This window comes from Strix aluco, chromosome 5 (assembly GCF_031877795.1).
Source record: "Strix aluco isolate bStrAlu1 chromosome 5, bStrAlu1.hap1, whole genome shotgun sequence".
In the NCBI taxonomy this organism is placed as follows: Eukaryota; Metazoa; Chordata; class Aves; order Strigiformes; family Strigidae; genus Strix; species Strix aluco.
In genome coordinates this window covers 188,132-215,220 of record NC_133935.1, presented here as the reverse complement: position 1 = coordinate 215,220, position 27,089 = coordinate 188,132, and the positions used below count along the sequence as shown (strand labels likewise).

General features: G+C 44.9%; 1 protein-coding gene across 15 annotated transcripts in view; it reads right to left on the bottom strand.

The window, feature by feature from the left end:
* The window catches only part of PPFIBP1 (PPFIA binding protein 1), a 115,947-nt gene that overhangs the window by 47,823 nt on the left and 41,035 nt on the right, over positions 1 to 27,089 (bottom strand). For 14 of the 15 annotated variants that reach the window (XM_074825527.1, XM_074825531.1, XM_074825530.1 and 11 more), the window contains exons 3-4: positions 4,113 to 4,274; positions 1,968 to 2,173 (exon numbers count right to left, since the gene is read on the bottom strand). In XM_074825527.1, coding sequence (XP_074681628.1) covers positions 1,968 to 2,173; positions 4,113 to 4,176 — 270 coding nt within the window. In that variant the 5' untranslated portion in view covers positions 4,177 to 4,274. Of the gene's footprint in view, positions 1 to 1,967; positions 2,174 to 4,112; positions 4,275 to 4,426; positions 4,446 to 27,089 lie in introns of those variants that run through there. The other variant, XM_074825528.1, reaches the window with a different exon arrangement.

Below are 27,089 nucleotides of genomic sequence, written 5' to 3'. Positions count from 1 at the left end.
ACATTTGCCATCACAAGGGGCAATGACTGGCCTTGGCCTCATTAATCTCAACAGGCACTGCAGCCTCCAGCCATCCTGACGGGCCCTTTTACTTCAGAACAACATGTGGTGGATCGGCATCACTAAGCACATACTACTGATGCCTGTGCATGTCACGGGGAGCAGTTAATTTCCAAGGCTGTTTATTTGGCATACGAACACTTTGATTTATAAAGGCCATACTGCCATGAAACCAGTTGTGTCCCTTGATTTCTGCTCCTCACAGAGCAGAGACTAGTTACAGCGATGTTCACTGCTGTACATTACGCAGGAAGGAAACGCTGATGTGAGCAGGAACTCTGCGCGCTTTAAAGATCTGACTCGAACGTCACTCCTGTCTCCTCCTCCTGATCTCAGCGCTGGCTGCCACACTTTGACAGTGGGGGCGAGATCCAAATCCCACTGGAGGCAGTGGGAAAGCTCCCACGTGCTTCATTAAGTTTCAAGCTTTTTCAAATGAGTAGTTCAAAGCAAAGGGGGAAAAAAAAAGCTCTCTCCCCTCAAACCTTTCCGCAAGAGCTACATAGAGAAGCGAGCCCCATGGTGCTAGCCCAGGCCCGCCCCTGTCCCCGCTGCGCTGCACACAGCCCGCGTGTCCCGACGTGGCACGTCAGGCTGCCCAGCACCAGCCGCGGCCCTGCGCCTGGCCGGCCCAGCTCGGGCACACACAGCCCCACACCCACCGCAATGCAGCGCTGAAATAAACCCGACTATCGAAACAAAAACGGTTTCTGCAAGATCAGCCATGGCTCTAGGGTGACTGAACCCTTTCTGAGAGGGTGTGATGCCCGTCCTGGGAAGGAACCAGGCAACAGTGGCTGCCTGTCCCGACAGCAGCAATGCTCAGGGTGCAACACAGAGCCATGGCGGTGGTCTGTCCTGCATCGGACCCAGCCTTCATCAGACCTGGCATCCCCATCTCGGCAGCACGGTGTTACCTTGGCCAACACCAAGTGTGTGAGACAACAGGACCCAGACACCGCTGTAAGACAGATTTGGCAGAACACACAGAAGCGCACACCCACTGCTGTCATTGTAACAGCCACAGGCTGACTTAAAACCTGAAGCACAGCCTCCAGAAATAAGTCCTGACTTCCACTGCTGGTGCTTCCCCAAAACCTGCGTACACCCAGACACCACAAAGCAAACCCTGCCACAGACCATGAGCACGAGGGCTCTGGCCCTGCTGGGAAGTCACCAGTCACAGGGCGCACGGAGGCAAAACCAGCGAGTCCTTCAGAAAAGATGCCGTGTAACTCACCTGCTGACAAGCACAACATTTTATTTCCCAGGGTAGTCTTCAGGTAGCCTCCATTTCAGTAATATTTGACTTTTTGGGAAAACCAAGTCTTGGGGAAAGAACAGCCCTGTCAGGTATATTTTGGTGTATTTTTAAAGCAAGGTGACAAAAACTGGCAGGTTCCCAAACACAGAAAATAAAAATTTGGTTTGGTATCCAGATTAAAGGGATGTTGAGCTTATACCACTCACTTCTTTTATAAACCAGGTAAGGAAGCTCAGTAATAACACTTGTCCTTGTAGGAAATAGGCTGCCAAAAATGCTTTTTAGTGAAAAGTTCACACTGAAAACAAATTTTTTCCTTCCATTTAAGCACCTGATTCCTATAAAAATGTCTTTCCCGAACACTCTGAGACGGAACTCCAGTTACCGAAAATGTTTTGCTCCCTAGATTGAGACACGGTGGTACAACGAAAGCACAGACCAACCCACTGCACAAGGTATTTGAGCAACAGCTTTTCCAAGGCCCCGCAGCAGCACCTCCAAACCAAAAATCTCCACCCTTTGGTTCTCTGAAATCTACTCTAAAACTTTTTAACACCTGCATGACACAGAGCCCCGCTGACTGAGCTGGCCTAGCTATCATACAGAACGAGCGTGTCACGGGTGAAACGAGGCCAGACCATACCATCTGACTTTGGAGCCATTCAATCAGAGCCTCTGCCGTCGAGTCCGGGACTTGGCAGCGCAGCCCCTCTCTCTCGTCCGCCTCCATCATCTCCAGCAAGCCCCGCAAGTCCTCTACCAGGTGCAGCGCCCGCAGGCCCCCCATGAACGGGGAGGTGGGGGACTGGCAGTCAAAGATGCCGTTGGAATACTCCAGCGCCTTCGAACCTGCGGGGAACAAAACCGCACGGGGTCAGGCACGAGGCAAGTGGGTCCAACACTCAGCAAGGCAGTGTTTGCTCCCGCTGGCATTTCACTGAACCAAACTCAACGCTGGTGCTGGGTTCTGTCCGCGCCACGCGGTCGTCTGGAGAAGGCGAAGCCCTGGCTGGCGCCACGCAGACGGCAGCTCCAGCGCGAGGAGGTGGGCTGACACCACAGAGGACGTGCAGCCACAACCCTGTGTATCGCCGGTGGAAAGTCCTGCGGGGGGAACAGGCTCTGCCGATGCTCTGAGGCACCCCGCAGGGACTGCATGACACAAGTCAGACAGTGAGGGTGTCCAGAGGAAACCATGCTCTGCATTCTTCATGTAGAAATAGGTTATGCTGCTCCAAGGCACTGGAAATTTTTTAGAAGAGTAAAGAAAAATGTGATAATAAAGAAAAAAACCAAATCACTTCTACACAAGAATAAATTTTAAACCGAACAGTTTGACAGGGTAGTACTGACATTTGCATGTTAATAAAGAGAAAAATCTCTTATTTGCATAAACTCCCAGTAAGTATATTTGACCTACATTAAAATTTGCTATATATTAAGTAAGGTAGGAAACTATGAATTCAGGATTAAGGCTGATTTAAGTCAACCTAGCTAATTCCAACTATAATTTCAGCACACTGATTTGTGACCTTAACACTGTAATGCCTCAGCACAATGAGATGGGTTCACAACAGAGGATCATTTGTATTATCAACTTCTGGAAACTACAGTGATATGCCATATATGCACTTCCATGAACTTTCATTCATCTCATCTGGCAAGCCACAAAAATGTGAGTATTCTGCTAATTCCCTTTGAAAAAAATAAAGAGAAAAATACCCACAATGGCATAGGAGTTGTTATCCCGTTGTTATTTTATAGGTCTGTTCAGACACACGGGTAAATGAAGTCTCTGGTGACTTAAACATCCCAACATCACATTTTATTTTTATATTAAACCTCATCCTGCCATAACCAACTTAGGCTCTTGGAAACACAGATACATGATCAGATTCAAATACCAGTATCTACTTATGGAAATTACTAAAGTCACAGCTTGTATGTATTTTTAGAGATCATTATGATCCAACTGAATCCACCTTACATGTGTTCCTGCTATGTGTCCTTAATATCTTTAGGAAAACTGCAGAGAAAAGTCATTGTTCAAACAAAGCACGCACTGCATGATGATTTTTTTCCCTAAGGGAAATTATTTTAAGTGGAACTATTAAAGACTTTATAACTGTGTTGCTATCCTTGCAGAATATTTTTTCAGTTTGGGTAGCTGTTTGCACAGCTCTGCTGGAATAGGATTAGACTATTAATTTCTTGCTGCTTTGCTCCTCTGTGTTGTGTACTTATATTATTTTCTAACTCACTAGACTCAGCTTAAAAGCAGAGGTTGGATACTTTGCAATGCTTCTCCTTGTTCCACTTACAATTTATAGGTACTTATAAAAAAATCAAATGTTCAAACCAAATGTTTGGACCCAGAGCATTCCAATTTTGAAAAAAGGGAAAGTTCAATTCATGTTTTAACTCTGTAGAGTTGAGAGAAGTTCAGAGTAGCCAGTATCAGGCAAACCTCCTGCCTTGCAGCAGCTCTTTAAACACACTCAGCCTAGTTTGAAACGTGCCTTGTCCTTGGCTTTCATGGTGCTGTGTGCACCAGCTGAACTGCATCACTCAGCCACTTTCAGCAGCATTTTGATAGAGGCTAGGAAAAAAACTACAATCCATTTATCCGTGTCTGTGTAATCCCCCCACTCCATTTATTTGTAATTGCTAAGCTATAATGGAAGACACCAAACAGAATTACCAACACGTTCTCTTATCAGCCTGAAACTCTGCCCTTCAGGTATGAGAAAGGAAACAGCTAAATGAAGAAGCTGCCCCAAGCGTTTACCTGCTATAATGCCATCCATCTGCTCCAGAGCCGCAGCGAGCATATCACTTGCATCACTCATCATCTTCTCTCTTCTCAGGAACGATCACCAGCTACACCATAAGGAGCAATGAAACACTGAGAGTGTACGTTGGATCCAGAGCCTCAAGTCTGTGATTCAATCTGCAAAAAAGAACTTCATTTCACTGCATGTTCTCTGAATTCAGACACCACCATCACTGGACCAGCAGGAAGACTGGGGCCGTTTGCTGACCACAAGACTCAAGGTGTTCACCACCAGGCAAGAACTGGTATCAAAGAATCAAAGCACCAACCTGATGACCCGGTTCCTACTCTTGGTCAGCCCATGGCCTGCTTTGCCTACAGGTCCGTGCCACTGAAGGGGCATCCCATAGAGCACCTCAGAAATCCCACATGGCACTTCAGGGAAGCTCGTGTAGAAGACACAGGCCCTCTGTCACTAAAAGGAAACTGCAAATCAGCAATAAACCGCATGTCTATCCACTGCATTTTTTCTCCCCAAGAATCTGTGGTATAGGAAAGGAGGAGTCTGACCATTTGCTCAAGATTTCTGGATGTCTGACAATCCAGAAGTCCTGGGCATGCAATCATTTGCCTACAGGCAGGATATCTCAGATGCCCAGGACTCACTGGACATAGCACGCACGCACAGACTATCGCCCTGACAATGCTGCCCTGAGCCTAGCAGAGATTCACGCTGTAATGATACAACCTGATCTTACTTTGAAAGAGCCAGCTTTGAAAAGCCAGAAGTGGTCCCCAGAGAATTATTCCCAGCAAAGCCTGAAAAAGTGAACCTGCCCGATGTGCTGCCTGGGCAGGTGAACTAGCAGACCCGAAATTCCAATGGTCTGCAAGTTAAGAACACGCTTAGGTACTTTGCTGAAGTGGAGCTGTAGAGGTCAGAGGTGTTCCCAGTCCCCCACCCTAGCACAATGGACACATAAGCCACTGAAATAGCCCAGATTGCCGTGACTTTAATCTAGGACACACGAGACTACTTCTGCTATAAATACAGTTAGGGAACAAAGCTAAACAAACACCAGGAAGGAAAACTTGCTTTAACCTTTTGCATACGCTGCCATTTGTTTTTTGTATTAGGCCTAACACTGCTGACATTTGCCCCAATACAAGCAATTAAGAAAGTTGTTCACAGTTTCTTTGGCATAAGTCCTGGAAAAGAGCCTACTAAAAACCAAAATAAAATAAAAATTCACGTTACAAATTGAATTTTCCCTCCTATGAGTCACTCTATTGGTTTGATCCACCTGGGAGGTAGCTCTCACTGGAGACTGCCAGATAGCTTTGCTGAAATGCTATCCTTAAAATGCCAACAAACATTTCATCTTCCACATCAAAACTTTTATTACATAAAGTAGGTCCAAACTCAAAGGTAACTTCTGAAGGACAGCACAAAGACTACTGCACTTCTGGCAAATGCCTTGCTTTATCATTTAGTTGCCAAAGTCAGAAAAGCCAAGAGAACTTTAAAAAGTCAAAATACCGGTAAATTAAGGTGTTGTAAATCTTAAAAAATGCAGTAGCATCATAACTGAAGACCTCCAGCCTTCAAGAAGGAAACCCCCAAATTTAAAATCAACATAAATAGCAAACTTCAAGCAGTACAATACCTGCCATAATATGCAGATCCTTCAAGATATTTGGTCCGGTGCCTCTACGCCCAGTAAAAATGAGCAGAAAACTCAGCTTTTGCAAACACATTCACTTGGACAATTCTGAAGACAGTCTTGTCCTTTCCCCTTTAGGATACTCTGGCATGGATAACCAGGTCCTGCTGAAGTCCAGTAAACATGGTCATCCAAGTTGGATTTCCCTCTGAACGCATGAGCACACAGAGAAACCCCAGGGCTGCTGCTGCCCCAGGCAAAACTCTGATTCCTCACAGCTCCAAGCGGAAGAGGACCTACACACAAAGCATCTACAAACCCATAACAGCCAGTTAATGTCTGGGAATCGGGAGTGCTCACGATCTTCCCAGTGTGAACAAACACCTCATGGGGTCAGTAAAGACGACAGAGCCAGACTCTTCTCCGTGGCGCCCAGTGACATGACAAGATGCAATGCGCACACCTTAAAACAAAGGAAATTCCACTTAAGCATTAAAAAAATTTTAAAAATAGAAGTATTTTTTACTGTGAGGGTAGCAAGCACTGGAAAGAGTTGCCCTTTTGAGATCTCCATCCTTGGAGCCACTCACAGACTGACTGCCCGGCACAGCCTGCCCTGGGCAACCTTGCTTTGGGCAGCGGGTGGGCTGGAGACTTCCAGAGGTGCCTTCCCACCTCAGCCACCGTTGGGAGCTCAGCACGACTCACAATCAAACATTAAATACATTACTGAAGAGGCTGCCTTGGCAAAGCCAAGCTGCAGGCTAAAAATGTGCTAAGGAACAGAGTGCTCCCTAATCAAGTTTATTCACAGTGCCCTCCTTGTTCCTCACCTTCTGTCTAGGAGAGACACTAATTGGGGGCAAGGAACTGCTAATTTACATTTGCACAGAAAAACCATGGCTCACAGGCACAGAAAAATCACCATCCCTGCACTTCATCCAGGCACAGTCACTCCTTATGTTTCCAAAAAAAGCACTCGTTGCTTTTCCTAAACAAGGTTTTTGTCTGTGGTTATCAAAAATGCCTAAAACAGCTCTACTGAAGGGAGCAGCAGGGGCAGATGGTGGTACCAACAGCATCCAGGAGACCTCCAGCATCTACCCCACTGTTACCAGGTCCTACTTTCAAGGAAGGAGAAACATCAGTCTGCACAGTGTTTCCTTGACTGTTACTGCAGAAAGAGCTGTGCTGCCAAGAGCAGCAGTGAGAAATTTTAAGATACAATTTAGTGAAACAAAACCGTGTAAACACACTGATCTCCAAAAAACCTTCCACCACTCATGGAGCATCTGTTAGCAGCCTGACCAAGCTTACAGCTGAGAAACTTGTAGAGGTGAAATAAAAAGAACAAAAAGCCCCCAAGCCGAACAGCTGGAGATGACGCAACAAAATCCCATTTCCCCAGCTATTTGGTCCTAAAAGTGCTCATTGAAAACGAGCCTGGAACGGCACATCCTGCTCTGGCCACCCTCCCAGCACAGTGCATCAATCACACCTAGCAGTCAGGAAGCAAAAATGCTGTGATAGAAAAATACTACTGGAGGCATCCTTCCCCAGTAAGCGCATAGAATCACTTTTGTTCTTTGCACACCATCACCAGCACACAGAAACGGATGGGCAGGGAGGAAATCAAAGACCTCATACACCAGCAGACCAAAGAACCAAACTGCATGAAACAAGAAAAGACAACAAACCGCAGGAGGAAGGGGGTGGAAAGGGGAGGTGCAGTAGGAGTCAAAGAAACGCAATTATTAGACAGAAGTCATAAATCAGCAGCCTTTCGGGATTATAGGAAAGAGGACAATACTGAAACACCAGCAGATTAATCCCTGTGCCTGCTGAAGGGCACCGAGACTGCCTCTGACTTCACAAACTTTGAGAGGAGCCTGGGCTCACCACTAACGCAGCAGACCTTTCCCGATACAGACGTTCCTTTCTTCATTTTGCTTTTTATGGCTTTGGTTTAATAGAAATAAAACCTAAGAGAAAACACAAAGCTTCAAGGGTTTTTTTGTTGGCAGTGACTAAGAAAAACCACACAGTCTGGTAACACGAACAAAAATCCATCTTGAAGAAGCGCAATGGAGCTCTTTAGGAAAATAAGGAAAAGCTCATATTTCAGATGATGTCAAGCAGTTTAAATTCATTTCATTCACTAAAGCAAAAAGAAGAAAAAAAAAAAAAGAAAATCATCATTTTAACACAGATGGATCTATGACACAGCAGATGAATGAGAAGCCAAGGTGCACACAAGAGATGGAGAGGCAGATGCACGAAAGCCACCCCTGGCACAATGCCATTGAGAACACACCTGAGAGGAATGCACTGATAGTACCCTGCCTGACAGACCATTTAAACTAAGTTCTCCCTTGCTTTCCAAGAAAACCATGACTTACCTTCCTCATTGCTTCAACACATACACAGTCAGTGCAAGATGGGGCGGGGGGGCGGGGGGGTGTTTTTACAGAAGCAGATCCCCCTTCTAGAGCTCCCAGACGACCACCATGCTCATGCCGGCAAGAACAAGCACCACTTCGCCAAGGCTCTATTTACAATCCACCATTAAAAAAATAAAAATAAAATACAAACAAAGCTCTCTCCACTATCAGTTCTGATTAATCTTATCACTAGCTGGCACTTCTACTGCATCCCTGGCCATTATGGAGAAGATGTTATTTGGTCTTACTTGTTCAACGTCCCCCCGTGGTTCGAACACACCAGTCGGTTGCTAGGGCTATGCTGTTCACTTTTCAGTAGGTGGAGATTTTTTATTTTTATTTTTGAATGACATACAAACCCTCTGGCTACAGTGCTAGTGAAGATGTATTCCAAACGGCTTACAGAGAAAACAAAACACTACCCTGCAAATAAATCCAAGGAAAGCTAGAAAAAAACCAAGGGGCTTTGTGAACGGGAACTGCAGTCTGCTGGATGCAAACAGGAAAGCTGCCTGAATGTGGATTTAAAAATCAGATATTTAATTAAGATGGCAGACTTTAAAAAAAAAGTGCTTAAACATTCTGCATATGTAGGAAATTATAGTTTCCCCACTCAGAGGCTCTCTCCTAGATCAAACACCACACAGACAGGCATCTAGGGGCAACATCTTCAAGCCTTTTTTTTTTTTTTTTTTTTTTTTGAGGTGGTCTCATTCTGAACATCCACCTGCAAAACACACCACACTTTAAATCCAGAGGTTTGCAGAGCTGAGGAGAATCAGCTGCCTGCTAGCAGGTCCAAAGGCCAAAAGGACACACTGTGACCCACATGCAACCTCTCCAGGGAAGGGCCTTTCGTCCCACTCACCTTCCTCTTTGTGCACATGCTCTGCAAACACTCAGCGTTTGGAAAGAAAGCATCAGCTACAGATTATTTTTATGATATGATGCAATAAGATGGATGACTTGAGTTTCTCAGCTCTCCCATTCCTACATAACACTCCTTAAATCAGGAAATTCTGATACACAGGAATGAAAAAATCTCAATTGGGGCTTGTTTCGAGCTGTAGAGAGTAAAGAAAGAACCCCCAAGAGCAGGCTGTTAGGCAGAGCAGTCTACCACAAAAACACAGTGAAAAAGCCAACAAATGGCAGTCATCTCTTACAGGTAAGGTAGAGGGAGAGAACCTGTTCCACAGCAAAAGTAAGACACCAAATTTCACCTTGCTGTCAAAATAAATGTCCCTGCATTCTTGGTCCTACACGCACGAGTCGACCGAGATGTCTGAAGCATCTTCTGGATTCATTCCTCTCGCCTTTCAACGCTGAAACAACACATCTTAGCAATTAATTTTACAAGGTAAAGCTCTATTTCATGAAGAGAAATGCCATTTCAGACACATTATCATATCTATTTGTGCTTTTTCTGGCTGGCCAGAAGAGCAACACAAACACACAGACTTATTTGCAAAATACATTTCAATCATAAATAAAACGGGCTTCAAATTAATTCAGTCTAAATCTCTGGCACAATTTCTCATGGGATGTTTTGAAGATGCTCAACTATAGTGCCACCAGATAGTAGCATTTTAACACTTAATAATGAATATATTCAGCTAATTTACACTGGGAGTCATTAACATTTCTTTTAACATAAAAAACCTGCTCCATTTCATACCTTCCAGGCCTGAAAGAAAAAGCTAAAAAAGAAAATGGATCCTTGTTGAATATATTGCTCTGCTGTTCTGCAAGCCAAGAACAAATGAAATTTAAAAAGTAAAATAGGAAATGCTGGAAATACCTTAATGGGAATAATGCAGAGAAGTATCTTAGCATGAGGCAGGGACAGGAAACTAGTTGGGTCTCAAACATGCTCAGAGTTGTGTAATCCAGACATCCCCCCCCTTCCTCGAGGACAGGCAGCTGCCTCTGCCAGGGCCCCCCCCCCCCCCCCCCGCACCCCCGGGGACACCTCCCCGGCAGCTCCTGCAAGAGCAGGCACCCACCCGTGCTCCTCTGCCCTGCAAGGGCTAAACAGCCCTTACACACAGACTGAAGCATGGAGGCCTGGTGAGACCAGTCACATCATGCGGCTGGTCCTTCCACGCACCAGTGCCCTGCTTCGGGAGGACGGCTGTGAGGAGCCCTGTCCCTGAAGCGGGAACCCAGTGGGACCAGGCTCAGGGCCCCAGCAGCCTGCAGGCTCAGCGCCCTCCAAGACCCCAACGCTCAACTGTGCATAAAGGATAAACGTTATTATGAATAAAAACCAACCCGAATGTTGGCAACGGTTTACTTAAACTGATAATGTCTATTTATTTTTATATATATAAATAAATTTCTTCTTGAACTCTCCTCAGTGACATCAAGGCAGTACTTGTTCTCATATTACACAGGACTACAAAAACCCAACAAACGTCCCTTTGTTCCCTAACTCTAGATCCTTTCTTTGTTCCCTGAATTTCATTATTTCTTTATTATACAACAAACATTATTTATTTCCTTTAACTGAAAAAAATGAATGGAAGCACACTGAGGCTGAAAGCCTATCCCACAGTATGTAAGAAATCTCTTCAGATAATAGTTATTAAGCCATAGAAAAGACTTTAAAGTATTTTAAGAGCATAAAGCACAAAAGTCCTTCCAAGATATAACTATTTATACCTGAGAAAAACTTACCTCAAATCACACAACTTTTTTCACCAACCAGCTAAGTCGCATTCTGCACTTTGCCTTAAAATTTGTTAAACACATTAGTCATGATGCAAAAGCTAAGCCTTGACAAGATAAGCATCCTTCAGATACTTTGACAGAGATATATACAGAGCAAACAGTTTACATAAACACCCGAAGTCTCTGAGTCAAGGTTTATGTCTTAGATTCGTATCCAATTACAAAACAAACCATTTATTTTGGTCTGCAGTACTGAAATCATTCTGGTTGCTTATCTCTGCTACCCTACTCTCCAGCAGCTTGTTGGTTTGGGTTTTTTTGTCATCGGAAGGAATTTAAAAAACACAGCAGGTTGACAGGTTATGTTTTGTGCTGCACAAGTGAGCTCTGTGATGGCTGGATGACACGGAGGCAGCCAGAGCAGCAGTACCTTACCTGCAAAGCAGCCGAGTAACGCAAATACCTGTCTGCAAACGCTCTTCAGACTCCTTTCACTGTTTACTCACAAGCAACCCAAGGTCAAATGGAGGCTTGCAGATATACTTCACTTGGGGCTGTTCATGTTTTACTGGTTAACTATTAAGTAAATGCCTTCTGCTACTCATCTTGGAGAGTTTAATAAATCAATGTTATTTTCTCACATGTTTTGCTTGGATCCATTGATTAGAAAAACAATTGAGATATTCATTGCTCACTTCAAGATGGCTAAAGCAAGCAAGGAAATGCCTCACATTCCCCAGCAACACGTTATTGACACGCTGTGGCCACACTAAAGAGGCACTGTTGGGTAAGAGTCCAAAAGGTAGTTGTTCAAAATGCCTTACGAACCATCAAATCCTGCACACAGACCCATGTTTAGATCCGATTTCATAGCTTGTGCCGCTTCCTTTTAATGGGCTGGATCCAAAGACCAAATTCACAAACTTCCAAATCTGAAAGTGTTCGGCTTTGGATTTTGGACCTCCATGTCTAGGAGTTTCTAGATCCACAGTTTCAGTGTTGTCACTACACAAAGCAAAAGTAGAGGGCACCTATCATCTAAAGCCCAGAAAGTAAATAAAATATATTTAGCTTGAACAGTATTTTCGTATGTTTAACCACCAACTACTTGTAAAGAACAACAGAAAACCCAATACCTCATAATACCACAGCATCAACTGTCACATGGGGAAAATTTTCATACATAAAGTCCCAGCATTACATCCTTACCCTTCTGTCTGCCTCCAATTTTGTTAACATTTATTTTTCCAGGAGGACTATGTAAGAGAGTGTGATTATCTGAAGTATATGTCTTATGTTTGAGAATACTTCAGTGATATCTGAGAACTTAAGGTTGGCAGCACAACAACTGCACCACTGCACCATCAACAATCCCCTGATACAGCATGATTGTCCATCTCTTTCTTCTTGGCAATTTAAAAATTAAGCAGGGCAAAATTCAACATGGTTGAGGACTTTTTTTTTTTATGTAATAGGATGGGACTGAATTTTAAAGAGAAAAATATAAGGGGGGGAAGTGAAAAATAAGAAAATGTAGGCCAATTTTCACTCTGGTTTTGTCTTGCTCACGTTAAAAACATGCGGACTTCTGCATTTCCTTTTCTCCTAAACTAATGTCCTTTGCCAATAGCTCATGCTGGAGCTTTGCCAACAGCTTATGTTTAGGTAGTACACTTGGGAATCTGAGAGTCTACACCAAGAAAACCTGCTGTACGCAGCATGTGACCTTAATCACTATTAAAAATGGACTGTCCACCTTTAAGATTCTTGGAATATCAGATGTAGGCACTGTGCCTTTCGAAACACAGACCTCAAATTTTGCATTAGTTCTCAGCTTTGAAAAGGCCCAAGCAGTTCATGTGCAAAACACATCCTGAAACTGGCATGTTTGTTCTCATCAATGATAAAACAAAGGTGAATGTAGTCACCTTCATGTTTCGACAGCTGCCACGTGTGCTAGCCCGCTGCCAGGTGGGGTCCCGCAGAGCGATGCAGGACCCAGCTGCAGCACAGGGAGATGGCTCTTGGCCAGGGAGCGCGGCGTGGCTGGGACACTCTTCTCCCTTCCCTTGGGACCATCTTCCCTCTCCTCTGGGGGACAGCTTGCCTTTGCTGCCCCAGCTCCAGAGCTGCTCATTTAAGCCAGGGGTGAAGAAGAGGCACTCGCAGCCGTGGCTTTTTCCCAGGGCAGCCCCAAAATGCTGCCACGCAGAGGGGGCTCACCCAGCACTGCCCATCGCACTCTTCCTCTTGACTGGCTTCTGTCCCTGATGTCCCTTCCCAGGACACAACTTCCAGTCCCTAGGACAACACAGCCCTGAGTCCGATAACCAGAGATTTCCATAATGCTGGAGTAAGCAAAGCTTTTTTATTTTTTTTTCAGCCAGGGGGCAGAGCACTGTTGATTTTGTCTTGTTTTTTTTAACACCAAAGTTTCAGTGCCAAGAGATGAAGGACAAAAGCCGTGTGCTCTCAGCTGGAGGAAAGGGCACTTCTCTTCTGAATGCTGCACTGATGAGCAGCAAGCAAACAAATCCCCCCAAAAACCCCTATTATCACAGTGCAACTTTAAGGTGCATATGCTGTCCTCACTGCTGTCTAATGCTCACCCTTGCTCAGCTGGGGAGCTGTGTCCTGCCTACCCTCGGGCCAGCCTCGCTTCTCAGAACAAAGGCTGTTTTGCAGCTAGGACACAGAAACCAGCTCTCTTGCTGCCCAGTCCTTTTCCATGAAAGCCCACAGCTGGTTCTTCAGAGTAAGAGGTGTTGCCTTCTCCATCCCATCTCAACCTCTCCTCCTCTCGTCAGACTGACACCTCCTCACCATCCCTTGCAGAAAGGTTTTCATGCCCTGGTGCCCTCTGGCCTCCGGCATCACCCAAGGCTAAAAAACTCAGTGGAGCAGCAGCTGAGCTGTGCGTGGGACTCAGAGGAGGAGCTCACAAGAGAAAGATGTCAGTGCTAGGGGAATGGGAACAGTGCTGGGGCAGGCTGGAGGGCTACACAGAAAATACTGTCATGGGCTACGGGTGATGCTGAAGGGTAGGAGGGTTTTCACCAGCAAGGAGGAAGGAGGCAACAGGTCAGCATCAAGCCAGAGCTGTGACCTCTGCACAAACAGAGCATGAAACAAACTTGGTCCTGGCCCTACTGTCTTCCCTTTCTTCTGCAGCGGGAAGAGAAGCAAATCTAGGAGGAAAGGAGGTGGCAGAGGAAAAGGTGACTTCCTTCTGCTTCTTCTTCAGCAAGAGAGAAAGATGTAGTGATGGAAGCGAGCAGCCACTCTCCATCCCATGGCCAAGTCTCTGTGAATAAGTAGGAGTGGGAAATACCCCACCCATTACCCATGGCCCCATCAGTAAGGCAAGCAGAAAGTGCCAGCTTTACAACAGAGGAAGACACAGCTCACAAGATGAAGAAAAATCTCAGCGATCAGAAACTTAAGACATACTTGCATCAATGCATGTTTCATGCCCAACTGGGGACAGAATTGCAGGTGCTACAAACCTGCATACATTTCTGTGGGTTGACAAGGTTACTGAGACTGAGTTTACTTGCTACAGATGATCTGCTAAATGTGAAACAATTTTTTTTTATTATGTATGTTCCATTAGATACAGCAATAAACTGTGGTTTATTACTGACCTTGCTAACAGTAGGCTGCCCTTAGTAGACAGGGCTATAGTGCACTAAAATGGCGGATAACTTTTTAAGAGCAGCGCAAGAAAATTTAAAATCCAGCTGCAGTAGTACAGTGTGAACAGACCTATAAACCACCTGGTTTGTGTGCCCAGAGCAGTCTAACCCCAGCAAGGGGCTGCAAAGCCTTCTCAGGCAACAGGGTCAGCAGTGGGTGGGTTAGCACACACTACCCCATGCTGCCCAGGCCAGCCACGCCATGATCCAAGTCAATGAGTCTGGAGCAAACTTAGGTGTGGCTAAATCATACAACAACAACAATGCAGAAATACTGCCCTGTGCAAGAGCTGAACTGCCCCTCTCCCTTATTAAGTATCTGCAACATGTTTAAGCCAGTCTACAACTCTGATACACCAGTCAGGTTTACAGACTCTGATGGAAAGCCAGTTTTACATAATAAACCTTGCAATATCCAATTTCTCCCAAAACTTGAGATCTTAGAGAGAAGTAATTCCACTAGGATCTTAGTTTTCATTAAGAAAGAAAAAAATATTATTGAGCCACATGCTTGCTGAAGGAAGTCTGATGTGATCTGAGAATATCCTGAAAGTTTGAATACAGGAAGCCCCTTATTTGCCATGTAATACTGTAAGGCATAGAAGGGATGTGGATGGGGGAAGAACAATCACCTGTTTTTTTTTTTTTTTTTTTTTTTTAAGTCTTCAATAGAGGAAAGAAAAAACCAGCTTAGGCTGCTTAACTGTTTCCCTTCCCTTAAGCTACAGATGTAGTTAAAGCTTCAAAAACAATTCAAGTCATTTAATACTATTTTAATTAAAAGTTGTTTTCATAACATAAAAAGACCAAAAGTAACCTCACTGCTGTTTCATAGTTGTACAGGGAAAAAGTGGTTCGTGTGTAACTTCATAGTTTTCTACCTTTCTGAAACCCCAGTGTAACAGAAGATAGCAAGGATGGAACAATACAAGTAGGATTTAAAGCTCTGCCTAGCCCATGGTTTATACACATCCAATTAGCTCCTCCTGCACACACACCCACCCACCCTTGAGCTCTGGGAACTGCTAATGTAATTCCTGCAGTTAAAAACTTCGATGCCAGAATCCTTGTTTGCCAAAAGCAAAAACAACAGCCAGCACAGCTGGGCGTGTTTTTACAGGAGTGGATGCCCAGCTGTAAAGAAGCTCAGATCCAAGATCTGAACTGTCCCAACATTCAAGATATTTATTAGAAATCTGTATTCAGCACCCCATTGCCTCCCAAGGACCACCGTGGCCCTACTTCAGCAGAGCAGTCAATGCAAATCAGAAGTTCTGGAGCTTAACACACTGCAGTTTTATTGGCCATATCCAGGGGCCTCTCCGGGACATGGGGTAACAGCCCGAACAAGTCTCACGCTGCAGCAGCATCACACTCTGGTTTCCCCATCACAGACTATGTTAACTTCTTACTGTGCCATGGACATTGGCAACACAGACAGGTGAGTGAGGGACTGCTCACCTGCCACGATGTGAAATCAAAACTAGTACAGAACAGTTCAGTGTATGCCAACCGACAACACTCAGTGTTTTGGATGAATTAATGGCCCTTTGAATTTCCATTAAAATGTTCCTCGGAATACATAATCTCAAGATAACACTTCAAAAACCTTGAGGGATCAAATACACTTCTAATGTTACATTTCTTTGAAGTACTTTCCCTTTGTATTTCAACAACACTTCAAAGTTTTCCTACTTACATACAAATCAAGTTAGACATCTGATGCTAAAGGAAGCAGATATTAAAAGTGTTTCTTTCACACTTACCCCCCACCCCACCCGAAGGTTGGGAAAGAGACTTGTAGAAAGGTACATATTAACTGTACACAGATTTTCACTATACCAGTTGATCAGGAAAGAGATCATGTATCAAAGGTCAAACAGAACCAGGGTACAGCCCCAGTCCCACCTGCAGCTGAAGATCCTGATCCCAATGAGCAGCACAGGTTTAACCTGCAGGATGCAAATAGTCTTGTTGACATTGAGAGAGATCAATGGAAGTGCCCAGTTGTCCTGGTTTTGGCTGGGGTAGAGCTAGGGTGGTTTTTTTTCATTCTTAGTAACTAGAATAGTTGTGTTTTGGATTCAGTAGGGGATTTGATATGAGAAGAATGTTGATAATGTACTGATGTTTTTCATTGTTGCTAAGAAATCAAAGAATTTTCAACTTCTCATATCCTGCTAGTGCACAAGTATGCAAGAAGCTGGGAGGGAGAGCAGCCAAAACAACAGACCCAAGTTGGCCAATGGAGTATTCCATATCATCTAATATCATGCTCAGTATATAGATAAGCGTGGATCAGGAAGCTCACTCTGGCTTTTGGGATTGTGGTTTCACAATCACAATGTGGATTCTCTCTTCCTTGGGACTACAAGCCAGGAACGGGCTGGACATTGGTCAGCAGGTGGTGAGCAATCACATTGTGCATTACCTGTTGGTATTTTCTATTATTACTATTATTATTATTGATATTAATTTTATTTCAATATTAAATTGTTTTTATCTCAACCTACAATTCTCCTTACCCTTACCCCTCCAACTCTCCCCCCCATTCCCAGGGGTGGGGGAGTGTGAGCGAGCAGCTGCGTGGTGTTTGGCTGCCGGCTGGGTTTAAGCCACAACACCAGTCCATGAAGGCCACTGGAAGGAGGAGGCTGTTCATGGGAAAAACAAAGGTCCACTTGTACCATCGAAGTAAGGTGATCATCTTCAATGGTTTTCTTCAGAGACAAGGGGGAGAACTCCACAGAACTCCCAAAACATCATCAATGTTGCCAGTGAACGGGGAAGGGTGTAGCTGGCAAGATGGACTGAAATATAACCAGGTTTTTGTGCCTTGACCAAGGACTTTGGCAGACCAGCTGAAAAAAGAAGTTGTCCTCACTGTCTATTACCATTCCAAAAACCCCACCAAACCCAACCATAAGTAAACAAACCATGATACTTTCTCATTATCACCATGAACTAACAGCTTTCTCAGCAACTATGTGAACACCTGGGGCCAAATCCTTCATGGTATACATGGAGACCCCAGGAATTACCTGGATGTAAGTCTTGCTTGTTCTCAGGCACTAAGGAAGTTTTAAAAGGTTGATACTTGCTTCATATATAATAGAGCTATAAAAATAATTATTTATTTTAAAACTACTGCCCATGTATTTCCCTTTGTTAAGGCTGACTATTTTTCATGTGCCTAGTGAGCCATGACTGGAGGGACTGTTTCCGGAGAGTTATATTTAGCTCTGAAGCACTGCAGATTTTGTTTCCCTGGCTAAAGTTAGGATGGGATCCTCCCTTAGAGGAGGATCTTACTCTTAGTCTGTTGAACAGAAAGAAAACAGTGAGATAGCCTAGTCTGGGCTTGCAGAAGACACTGGTGATGCCAAGACCCCAACTACAATGATCCTGCTGAGCAAAAACGGAAAAGTAAATCCAAAACTAGCAAGAATGTTTACTTTACATATATAATAGACCTACAGCTTTAGCCCTGTTTAGGAAAAGAAACATTGCTTATTTCAGGATGTAAATCATCATATATCTTCATACAGGGGTCCTGTCATAGTACAGCTCCTCTCCGGAACAGCTCATCATTTATTTCCTACTATACAGTAACAGCCTGCAGCAGCAGCATTTAAGCAGCTATGCAAGGCTGCCTCTTCAGTCACCAGACAGGAACGGGGGCAGCTCTCGATCACAAGTGTGCTGAACTGCTCACAGAAGGGTCCGCCACTGCTCCCCTCCCTCCAGCAGCATTACAAATCCCCATGGTAATCACCCTTACAGCACAGAACTGCCACTTACGGAGACAGATTCATCTACTTCTGGGTTTTGCTGGTAAGATATAACTACCATGATATTTTACTTCATAGAGGTTCTGGTCTCATTAATGAACTCTTACTTTTGCAAATGAATTACCATACATCAATCAACATGAGTGTGCTCACTGCTGGTATACTACAGTTTTGTAATTACTGAAATAACTGAAATAACACTGTAATTAGCAGGTTTCTAGCAAAGTCCAAAAAACAAGACAAGAAAGTTTTCACTGCTTCAGTGCTACAACACAAGGACTTCCTAGGACAAACTTTTAAAGATCAGCCACTGCAACTGTGCACTCAAGTTTGCATAAGCCAGGTGCTCCTGCAATTCACTACATACTTCAACCGCTTTACCCAGGGAAACAGCCTTATACTTGATCGCTGAAGGTAAATCCTGTGTGCAAATAAGCTACAAGTCCAACGGGAAGCCCTGATGAAGCTTGTGGAAATCCACATTAGCTCAAGGAGCACTTGCATGTAACAAAGTGCAAGATTAGTGCTGTTAAAGCCTCAAAAAATATATTGCCTTTATATTGCACTTCATTAAAAATAAACTCCCCCAACTGGAACATGCCTTACCTTAAAAAGTGACTGAAGGAAAGAAATTTAAAAGAAGGGTTTCCTTTTCATTTCCTGAGCACAAGATTTATTGCAATACAGTCTGAGTGGAAGATATGGATAGGTAATATTAAATACGAGTTTATTAGAAGTGCCTAAGTAGTGCTTTCCAAAATGGAACAATAACATGCTCTGCACAACTACTCCTGCTGTTACAGACCTTACCCAGAAGATTATCTTTTGATCTCCCAACTTTTCCAACTCCATTTTTCAAGCTAAAGAATCTTTGACAGAAGCCCAACACCTTGATGTTGTGAGGCGAGAGAAAGGGAAAACACCCAGAATAACTCTCCATTCTATGAAGAAAACATTCAAAAAGCATTGTCCACATGGCAGATCCTTGAGAAAGCTGTGGTCTACTCATTTTTCATCAATTCTTGATAAATTTTTGGAATAAAGTTCATCTGGCCATATATTTAACAATGCAGAAGAGCAATCATTACTCCAGTTTATCTAAATTCTGGTTCAACATCCAACATTAAAATAAAAGGTTTCACAAGTACATTCAGAAAAAAAAGAGAAAAAAAAAAAAAAGAAAAAAACCACCAGGAACAGGTATCTCTGTGTGGTAACAACCAGATCTCTGGCAGTGGAGGTATCTGAGTCATCTATAGTTGGCCTTTGGGATTTGGACTTTGCTCTTTTTTAAAACTTCTCCCAGTTCCAAATAGCAAGGCTCTTGTTTCCTGCAAATGTCTCAAGGAACATAAATGCATTCAGGCCTCATAGTATTTTCATGAAATATCAGTTCCTGCTTCTCTACTTGACTTGCAGGCAAAATCTGCCACTTTAAGGAGATAATCTTAAGCAGCTTTCCGAGAAATGTCAAGAATACTAAATTGCCATTTCTGTGCTCTGTTTCAGGTTTTTTTTCCTCTCCTAATATTCTATTTAAATTGTCTTTAAACAGAAAGTGGAGCACTATCCAAGATGAACTAGTGTGAAGCGATGTGCTATATTTTACAGACTGCAAGACCTGAATCAGTACTGTCAGCTAATTAAAAAAAGTAGGGGTTTAATTCCCCGTGTTACATTATTGTGTCTAAAAAAAGACTTAGGAAAATAACATGAACAGGACAACTATTAAATGTCATCCCATTTTTCTAAACTGAGGCTCAGTTACCAACGAAACAAATGCTGATGCTCAGCCACGCTTCTGACACTTTAGTACCTGTTTCAAAGCTTCCGCAAACCTAATGTTACTCGGGCAAAAGCTGCTTATGATTTATGGAAATGTCTTCATTTAAGAAGAAACCTTAACTCACTGTTGCTACACTGCAACACCAACTCTGTCCTCAGCGCTGGAGAGCATTCCCAGTTGGCCCTCTTCCAACTCCGCACAGCTGAGGATGGACCCTGGGATAAACCTTGTGTCCTGTGTTGATGCTGCAGGAGGTTCTCAGGGCAGCAGTGGTCTCACTGGGAGAAGATACCACCAGCATTTGGGAGGTTTCTTTGCAAAGACTGACTGTCCGTGGTCCCTTACAGCTTATTAACTGGGCAGGTCTAGACTGCCTAAGCTGCCTACACTGCCTAACTACCAAACCAGGAGGAAAAAGAGCCAGAGCATGTCCAGGTATCTGAAACAGGGGACCCAGCAGTGGAAGGGCAAGGTCAACATCGAAGAGGTGACCTTTCCGTGGAGGGAAGTGATTTAAGCATGAGTGTGTACTCGGCAGGGAAGAGACAGGTCTGAGTAAGGTACCTAGGACACCCCAGCACCTCATGCCCCAAAGTACATTGGTAAGGAAGCCAATCTGATCTGACCACGTGCCTGAGGGCCTCGGGAGGAGACATTTAGCACTGGCCCTACAGTGAGTGACCAGCAAGGGGACCTGTGCCCAGACAGCAGCGCCCCAGCAGTCAGGGGAAGGAGGGAAACCAACAGATCCCGGCATAGAGGGCTCCTTTAGGCCTGAAACCAGTACTGGGAAGCCATGGCCAGACAGCTATGATTTTCCTTCCAGCTAGAGGAAACATTTTGACATGGTCGCAGGTGAGTTCCCACACCACAGGCACTCCTCAGGCTGGACTCAGCAGCACCCCTGGTTGCTGAGACCACCTGCTCTGTCCTCACACGACACCTCACACTGAGGCAGCCTGGCCCAAGGCTCTCCTGGTACTACAGCAGTGCGGTCCAAGGCAGGAAACTTCCATCTTAGGTGAGGACAGCAATTTTGAACATCTACACAGCAATCTGCCAACTCAAAAGATGCTACGAAAAATACATTATTTTCTCAATTCTGGCTGCAAACTCAAGAGAGCTAACATGACTGAAGCCAAATGTAAAGATGAAGTAAACTGGGTGTTAAGTCAAAAGAAACAGCTTAGCTAAAACATTTGCCCTGAAGGGCTTAGGTCAAAAGTTGCTCACCTGAGCTGAGACTTCTGTTACTCTGGTCTTCGGGGCTATCTTAACAGGCTAGCCTACCTGAATAGAGCACATGTGAGTAGAGCGCCTGCGCAAAATTCTCACCAGTGGGAACTTCTCACCAGCAGGGAAAAAGCCAGCACTCCATGTGGAAATAGCATCCAGGAGTCTCAAGTGCAGCTCCACACTGCTACTAAGGCCACACTTAGTGCAGATGGATATTCAACTTGCAACTGAGCAATTGATAGTCTTGATTATTTACAAGATAAACTTGTCTGCAGATCTCAAGCAATTCATCTTCAAATCATTTAGAACTGGGCACAGTATGGCGGAGGGGAGAATCAAGGGTTATTTCCCACTAACGCTAGAAAATAATGCAGTGCTCTTCTGAAGTAAGAAAATATCAAGTAACAATAAAAAGAGAGAAACACACCCGCCACGCATGCATGCCAAAACACACATGGCACCACAAGGACGTCTCCAGTATCTCTGCAACAACAGCCTGTTCCTTGGAGGTTTCTTGTCCAAGACCTATGACCCAGCCTGGTGCTCCTTTGCTGGCAAGATCTGACAAGATCCCAAGAAGCTGGTGTGGCTGCAGGCCAGCGACCTCGTGTTGTGCCGTGCTCCAAAGAGCCACATGCAAATGCCTAATGAGAGTAACATGACTACACACATTTCCTCTCCTGTTGTAACACCAGCAAGGCTCCAAACTTGTTCTAGATAATACAGCAGATAGCAGCTCGGCCATATCTCAGTGCTCCATGGTGTGGATCACAGCATTCACTACAGCTGTCATAATACACTGTAAATTATACACAGCACACACCCTTAATAATATAAACCTCACAACTGTCTACATATTTTGTGGTAGCAGAAATTAACAGACGTTGACAACTAATCAGATAGTAGAAGCACTAAAGGAGACAGAGGTAGTCTGTTTGTTGTGTACATGCATGATTTCTTGCCATCATAACTGACTACACTAATAGTTTCTTCTGACATAGCAATGTTGTTGGGCTTCTTTTTCCCATTCTCCCAACAGGCTGCTACTTCAGTTGCTCAGAGCAGTGCTGCCCCTACCTTTAGTGACAGGGGATTATCACTGGCTGACAACACCCCACTGAACATGGAAGCATACCTTAATACCACACCCGTGCACCAAGAAACCCCTTGGCATGCCTGGACATGTGATGAGTGCTTGCAGGAACTACCCAGAGCACCCGATACCACTTTGTGGGGGCTGTGCACAACACTCCTCCTACTTCTCTGCCCAGAGCACTGCAGCAGACCTGGCAGAGGTCCTGGGAATATGAACACAGCTGCAAAGAAGGTCTCTAAATAAAATAAGGAGATAGGCTATAAAGGAGCAGGAACATGCAAGTGAGGGCAAGGTTAGCTACTCTAGATAGTCACAGGATGCAAAGGTATCAGCTTCCAACAGTGTCCAAAACTGCAAAGGAAGCAATAAACAGTAGCAAACTGTTGTACTGAGAACAACCAGAAGCAGAGGGAGGAAAGGAAAAGCAGCGATAACGGAAATCCATGCCAAGATCTTGGACGGAAAAGCACCAAACCCACAAAGGGGCCTCTGCGAGTGCTTGCAAGCTGGCAATTGCAGACTGCCTTTGCTCCGTTGTCAGACTATTCTGGGGCTGAAACACTGACAGTCAACAAGGTTCTCCCCCACATAGCCAGAAATATGGCAGAAAGTGGCATCCCCCACCTACTGGATTTTCACCTCCTGTTGGGAGCCGGGGGTCAGATACAAAGGGGACCAGAGCTGCCATCAGCTCAGTTTTGGTTTTCCCAGCAATGCTGCAGCACCTGATGGGATGCATAACCCTATTTTCTGTCCACACACGGACAGAGATGGCTGTTCACTGCCCAGGTGGCAGAACACCACAGCTGCTTTACCACTGCCATCGCCTGGTAGACCTCAGGCAGAACACCACCCAAGGCACGTCAAGTCTCCACTGCTGGGTATCAAGCCAAGAGGACAAACCAGCCAAAACGCCCCTGGCGCTGAGCCTTGTGAGCACAGCCAGGACTGGGTGCCCAGTCCCACAAAAAGTTGAACTTTCCAAATATTTTGAACAGCTCCTTATCAGCAAAGGAGCTTTACACCAGCTCAGCGTTTCACAGTATTTATAATCTGGTCCTCTTAAATTGGATTGACAACCTCGCTGAACCACAGCCCGAAATAGACACAGTCTCTCTGTCAGCACAGGATCTTTTCAGCAAGACCCACCCAGCCTGAGATCAGCAAGTTGCGTAAGCCCACATTTGATCACAGCCATGCTCCTAATGGCACCGAAGTCAATGGTACTGAGAACATGTTTAACACTGGCTGCCTGTTTGACTAAGTGACCAAAACAGGACCTCATAATACAGATCCTGCCAGCTTTGTGCAACCTGTGTGTGCTTTCAGTAATAGCAGCCTCTAAGGTCCACAGTAGAATACCAGCTCTCCTCATCTTGGCTGACTTCAGTCCATCAGCTGCCAGACATGACCTCTGCCACAAACCGAACACAAGCAAGATCCTGACCACTGTGGCTACAGTCTTCGTTCCTCCTTCCTTCTCCACTTAGAGGCACTATCAGCGCACAGCTACTGTGGCAGGGGGGGTGATGGTGTTGGGGCCCAAGGGAAACGCTGAAGTTACAAAACTCAGATCAAGTCTGCAGCAAAGACATGCTCTCCTCCAATACGGATCTTGCTCCAGATCACCTTGGTTCAGCCTGACACCACCATCACACAGAAAAGCAACTTCTTTACCAAGATGTTTCTAGGTAATATTTGCTTAAGGTTGCATAGAACCACTGTGACCCATAAGCTTAACTGCAAACAAGAGAACAAAACAAAAAATACTCAGTGAATCAGGGCAAACAAGGGCTGTTCTATCATATGAGAGGGTTCACAGAATGGGAAAACAGGCTGTGGAAGGGAACAAGCCGGGGAAAGCCTTCACCAAAGCAACTGGGAGTCTGGAAGGAAGCTCACCCATGTGCCCAGCACAGCGGCAGCAACTTCACTAAAAGTTAACAGTCTTTGCCACTCATGGTGAGTAGGAAAACACTGGCCACTCGGTCATCAACCTGCAGGGACAGTCTTACAATATTAGGTTCATTAGTTTATCACGTACTGATTATTAGCTATTGATGCTTATACAATTGCGAGGATGATGCTTCAGCTAGCTTGGAGGTGTTGCCAAGGTTAAGTCAGCCTATGCCCTGCATCAAAACTGCTTCCATAAAGAAAAAACGATGGGTCACTGTCATAGGAGACTCCCTTCTGAAGGGCACAGAAGGCCCAAAATGCAGACTGGACCCACTTCCTAGGTAAGTCTGCTGCCTCCCCAGGGCCCAGGTTAAAGATGTGAAGAGAAAGCTTCCTACTCTGGTACGGCCCTCAGATTCTTATCCACTATTGATTTTTCAGGTAGGCAGCAATGACGTTGCAACAAGAAGTCTGAGCGCAATCAAGAGAGACTTCAGGGCCTTGGGACAACTGGTTAAGGGATCAGGAGCACAAGTAGTATTCTCTTCCATCCTTCCAATTGCAGAGAATGATGAGGGAAGAAACAGGAAGAGCCAGCAGATCAATACCTGGCTCCAAGCCTGGTGTCACTAGCAGAATTTTGGGTTTTTTGATCATGGGTCGGTTTACATGACACCAGGCCTGCAGGCAACAGATGGGGTACACCTGACTCCAAGGGGAAAACCTTCACACAGGAGCTAGCAGGGCTCACTGAAAGAGCTTTAAACTAGATTTGAGGGAGGAAAGGAATAAACACCAGGCTCACCAGAGATAAGCCTAGGGGCAGCACATCAATGTTTGTGGGTCGGTGTGCTCACGAGGTCCTTTGGTCTGCCGTCTCAGTGGAGATAGGGGATGGAGATCCATGCAGCAGCAAAGATACAAGGGTTATTGATGTGTTAGAAATGACAGAAGCACCTCAGAATGGTCACATAGGAATTAGGGCTTCTCCCCCCAAAAAGGTGGTGGCACCAATAGCCCAACTGAAGTGCATCTACACCAAGGCACACAGCATGGGCAACAAACAGGAGGAGCTGGAAGCTGCTGAGCAGCAGGAAAATGATGATATATAGTTGCCATCATGGAAACATGGTCAGGATGACTCGCACAACTGTGCTGCAGCGGATGGCTACAAACTCTTCAGAAGGGATAGGCAAGGAAGGAGAGGTGGTGCGGTAGCCCTGTATGTTATGGAGTGTTTTGATTGTCTACAGCTTAACAATGGTGATAACAGGGTCAAGTGTTTATGTGTAAGAATCAAGGAGAAGGCTAACCAAGGCAGATATCATGGTGGGAGTCTGTTACAGACCACCCAACCAGGATGAAGAGGCAGACAAAATATTCTATAAGCAGATGGGAGAAGCCTCACGATTGCCAGCCCTTGTTCTTGTGGGGGACTTCAAGTTACCAGATGTCTGCTGGAAATACAATACAGGGGAGAGCAAACAGTCTAGGAGGTTCCTGGAGTGTGTGGAAGAGAACTTCCTGACACTGCTGGTGAGGGAGCCAACTAGGGAAGGAGCCACACTGGACCTAGTGTTTGCGAACAGAGAAGGATTTGTGGGTGATGCGATGGTTGGAGGCCATCTCGGGTATAGTGATCACAGAAAGGGTTGTCAAGCACTGGAACAGGCTGCCCAGGGAAATGGTTGAGTCACCATCCCCGGAGGTATTTAAAAGACATGTAGATGTGGTGCTTAGGGACATGGTTTAGTGGTGGACTTGGCAGGTTTGTGGTTGGACTTGATATTAAAGGTCTTTTCCAATCTAAACAATTCTATGATTCTGTAATTATTAGTTTCATTGTCATTATTTTAAATAAACAGCTGCTAAGGGCATGAGAAAAGAAACCCCCTCCAGGCATAGGATCATTGGCTTGGTTAAGCGAGGAAAGTGCTTCAGATATCTGAGCTCTTGGGTAATGCCACCTGCCACAGCAAGGATGATTCTGCTCCCAAAATGCACATCTTGTCCCTGTCAGTGTCACTCACTGCAGGTCTCTGAGGAACAACTTCATCTCCCTCAAACCAGGGGTTTGGGGAGTGATAAGCCTGGGTCCCTACTGCTTTACATCCCTCGAATCAGTGCACACTGATCTGCTCGGGGGGGGGGGGGGGGGAGAAGAACAGGTGTCTCCCAACCTACCCCCTCGTTACACACCTCAGTACAGGTATACCAGAGGAGAATCAGGCCTTCACAAAAAAACAAAGATAAAAGAAAATATGGCAATCATTGTGCTATCCTAATGAAACAGACTGAATTCTCTGGCCTTACCATTAAACACTAGATGATTCAATTGAACTCAATCTCCCCTCATGAGGCAAGGCTATTTCCTCTTCTGCTTTCTTACAGTAACTCAGATTTGCCTATGCCCTATTTTTGGTATCTAAATTAAGAATATTGCTCATAACCAGATTATATAGCATTTATTCTGAAGAGTAAGAGATACTGATACAGCTAAAAATTCAATATAAACACCCTGTGGATATAAGCCATGACATTTATATAGCGGATTAGTAAGCACTAAGAGGAATTTCTGATGTAGGGCACATGACCCTCCCTTCATTTCAAAGGCAATTATTTTAATACCACGATTTCAAAATGTGACGTGTTCTTGAAAACACTTGCAGACAGACAGCTTTATCAAAAAAGCTTCCAAATCCTGAAAGGAC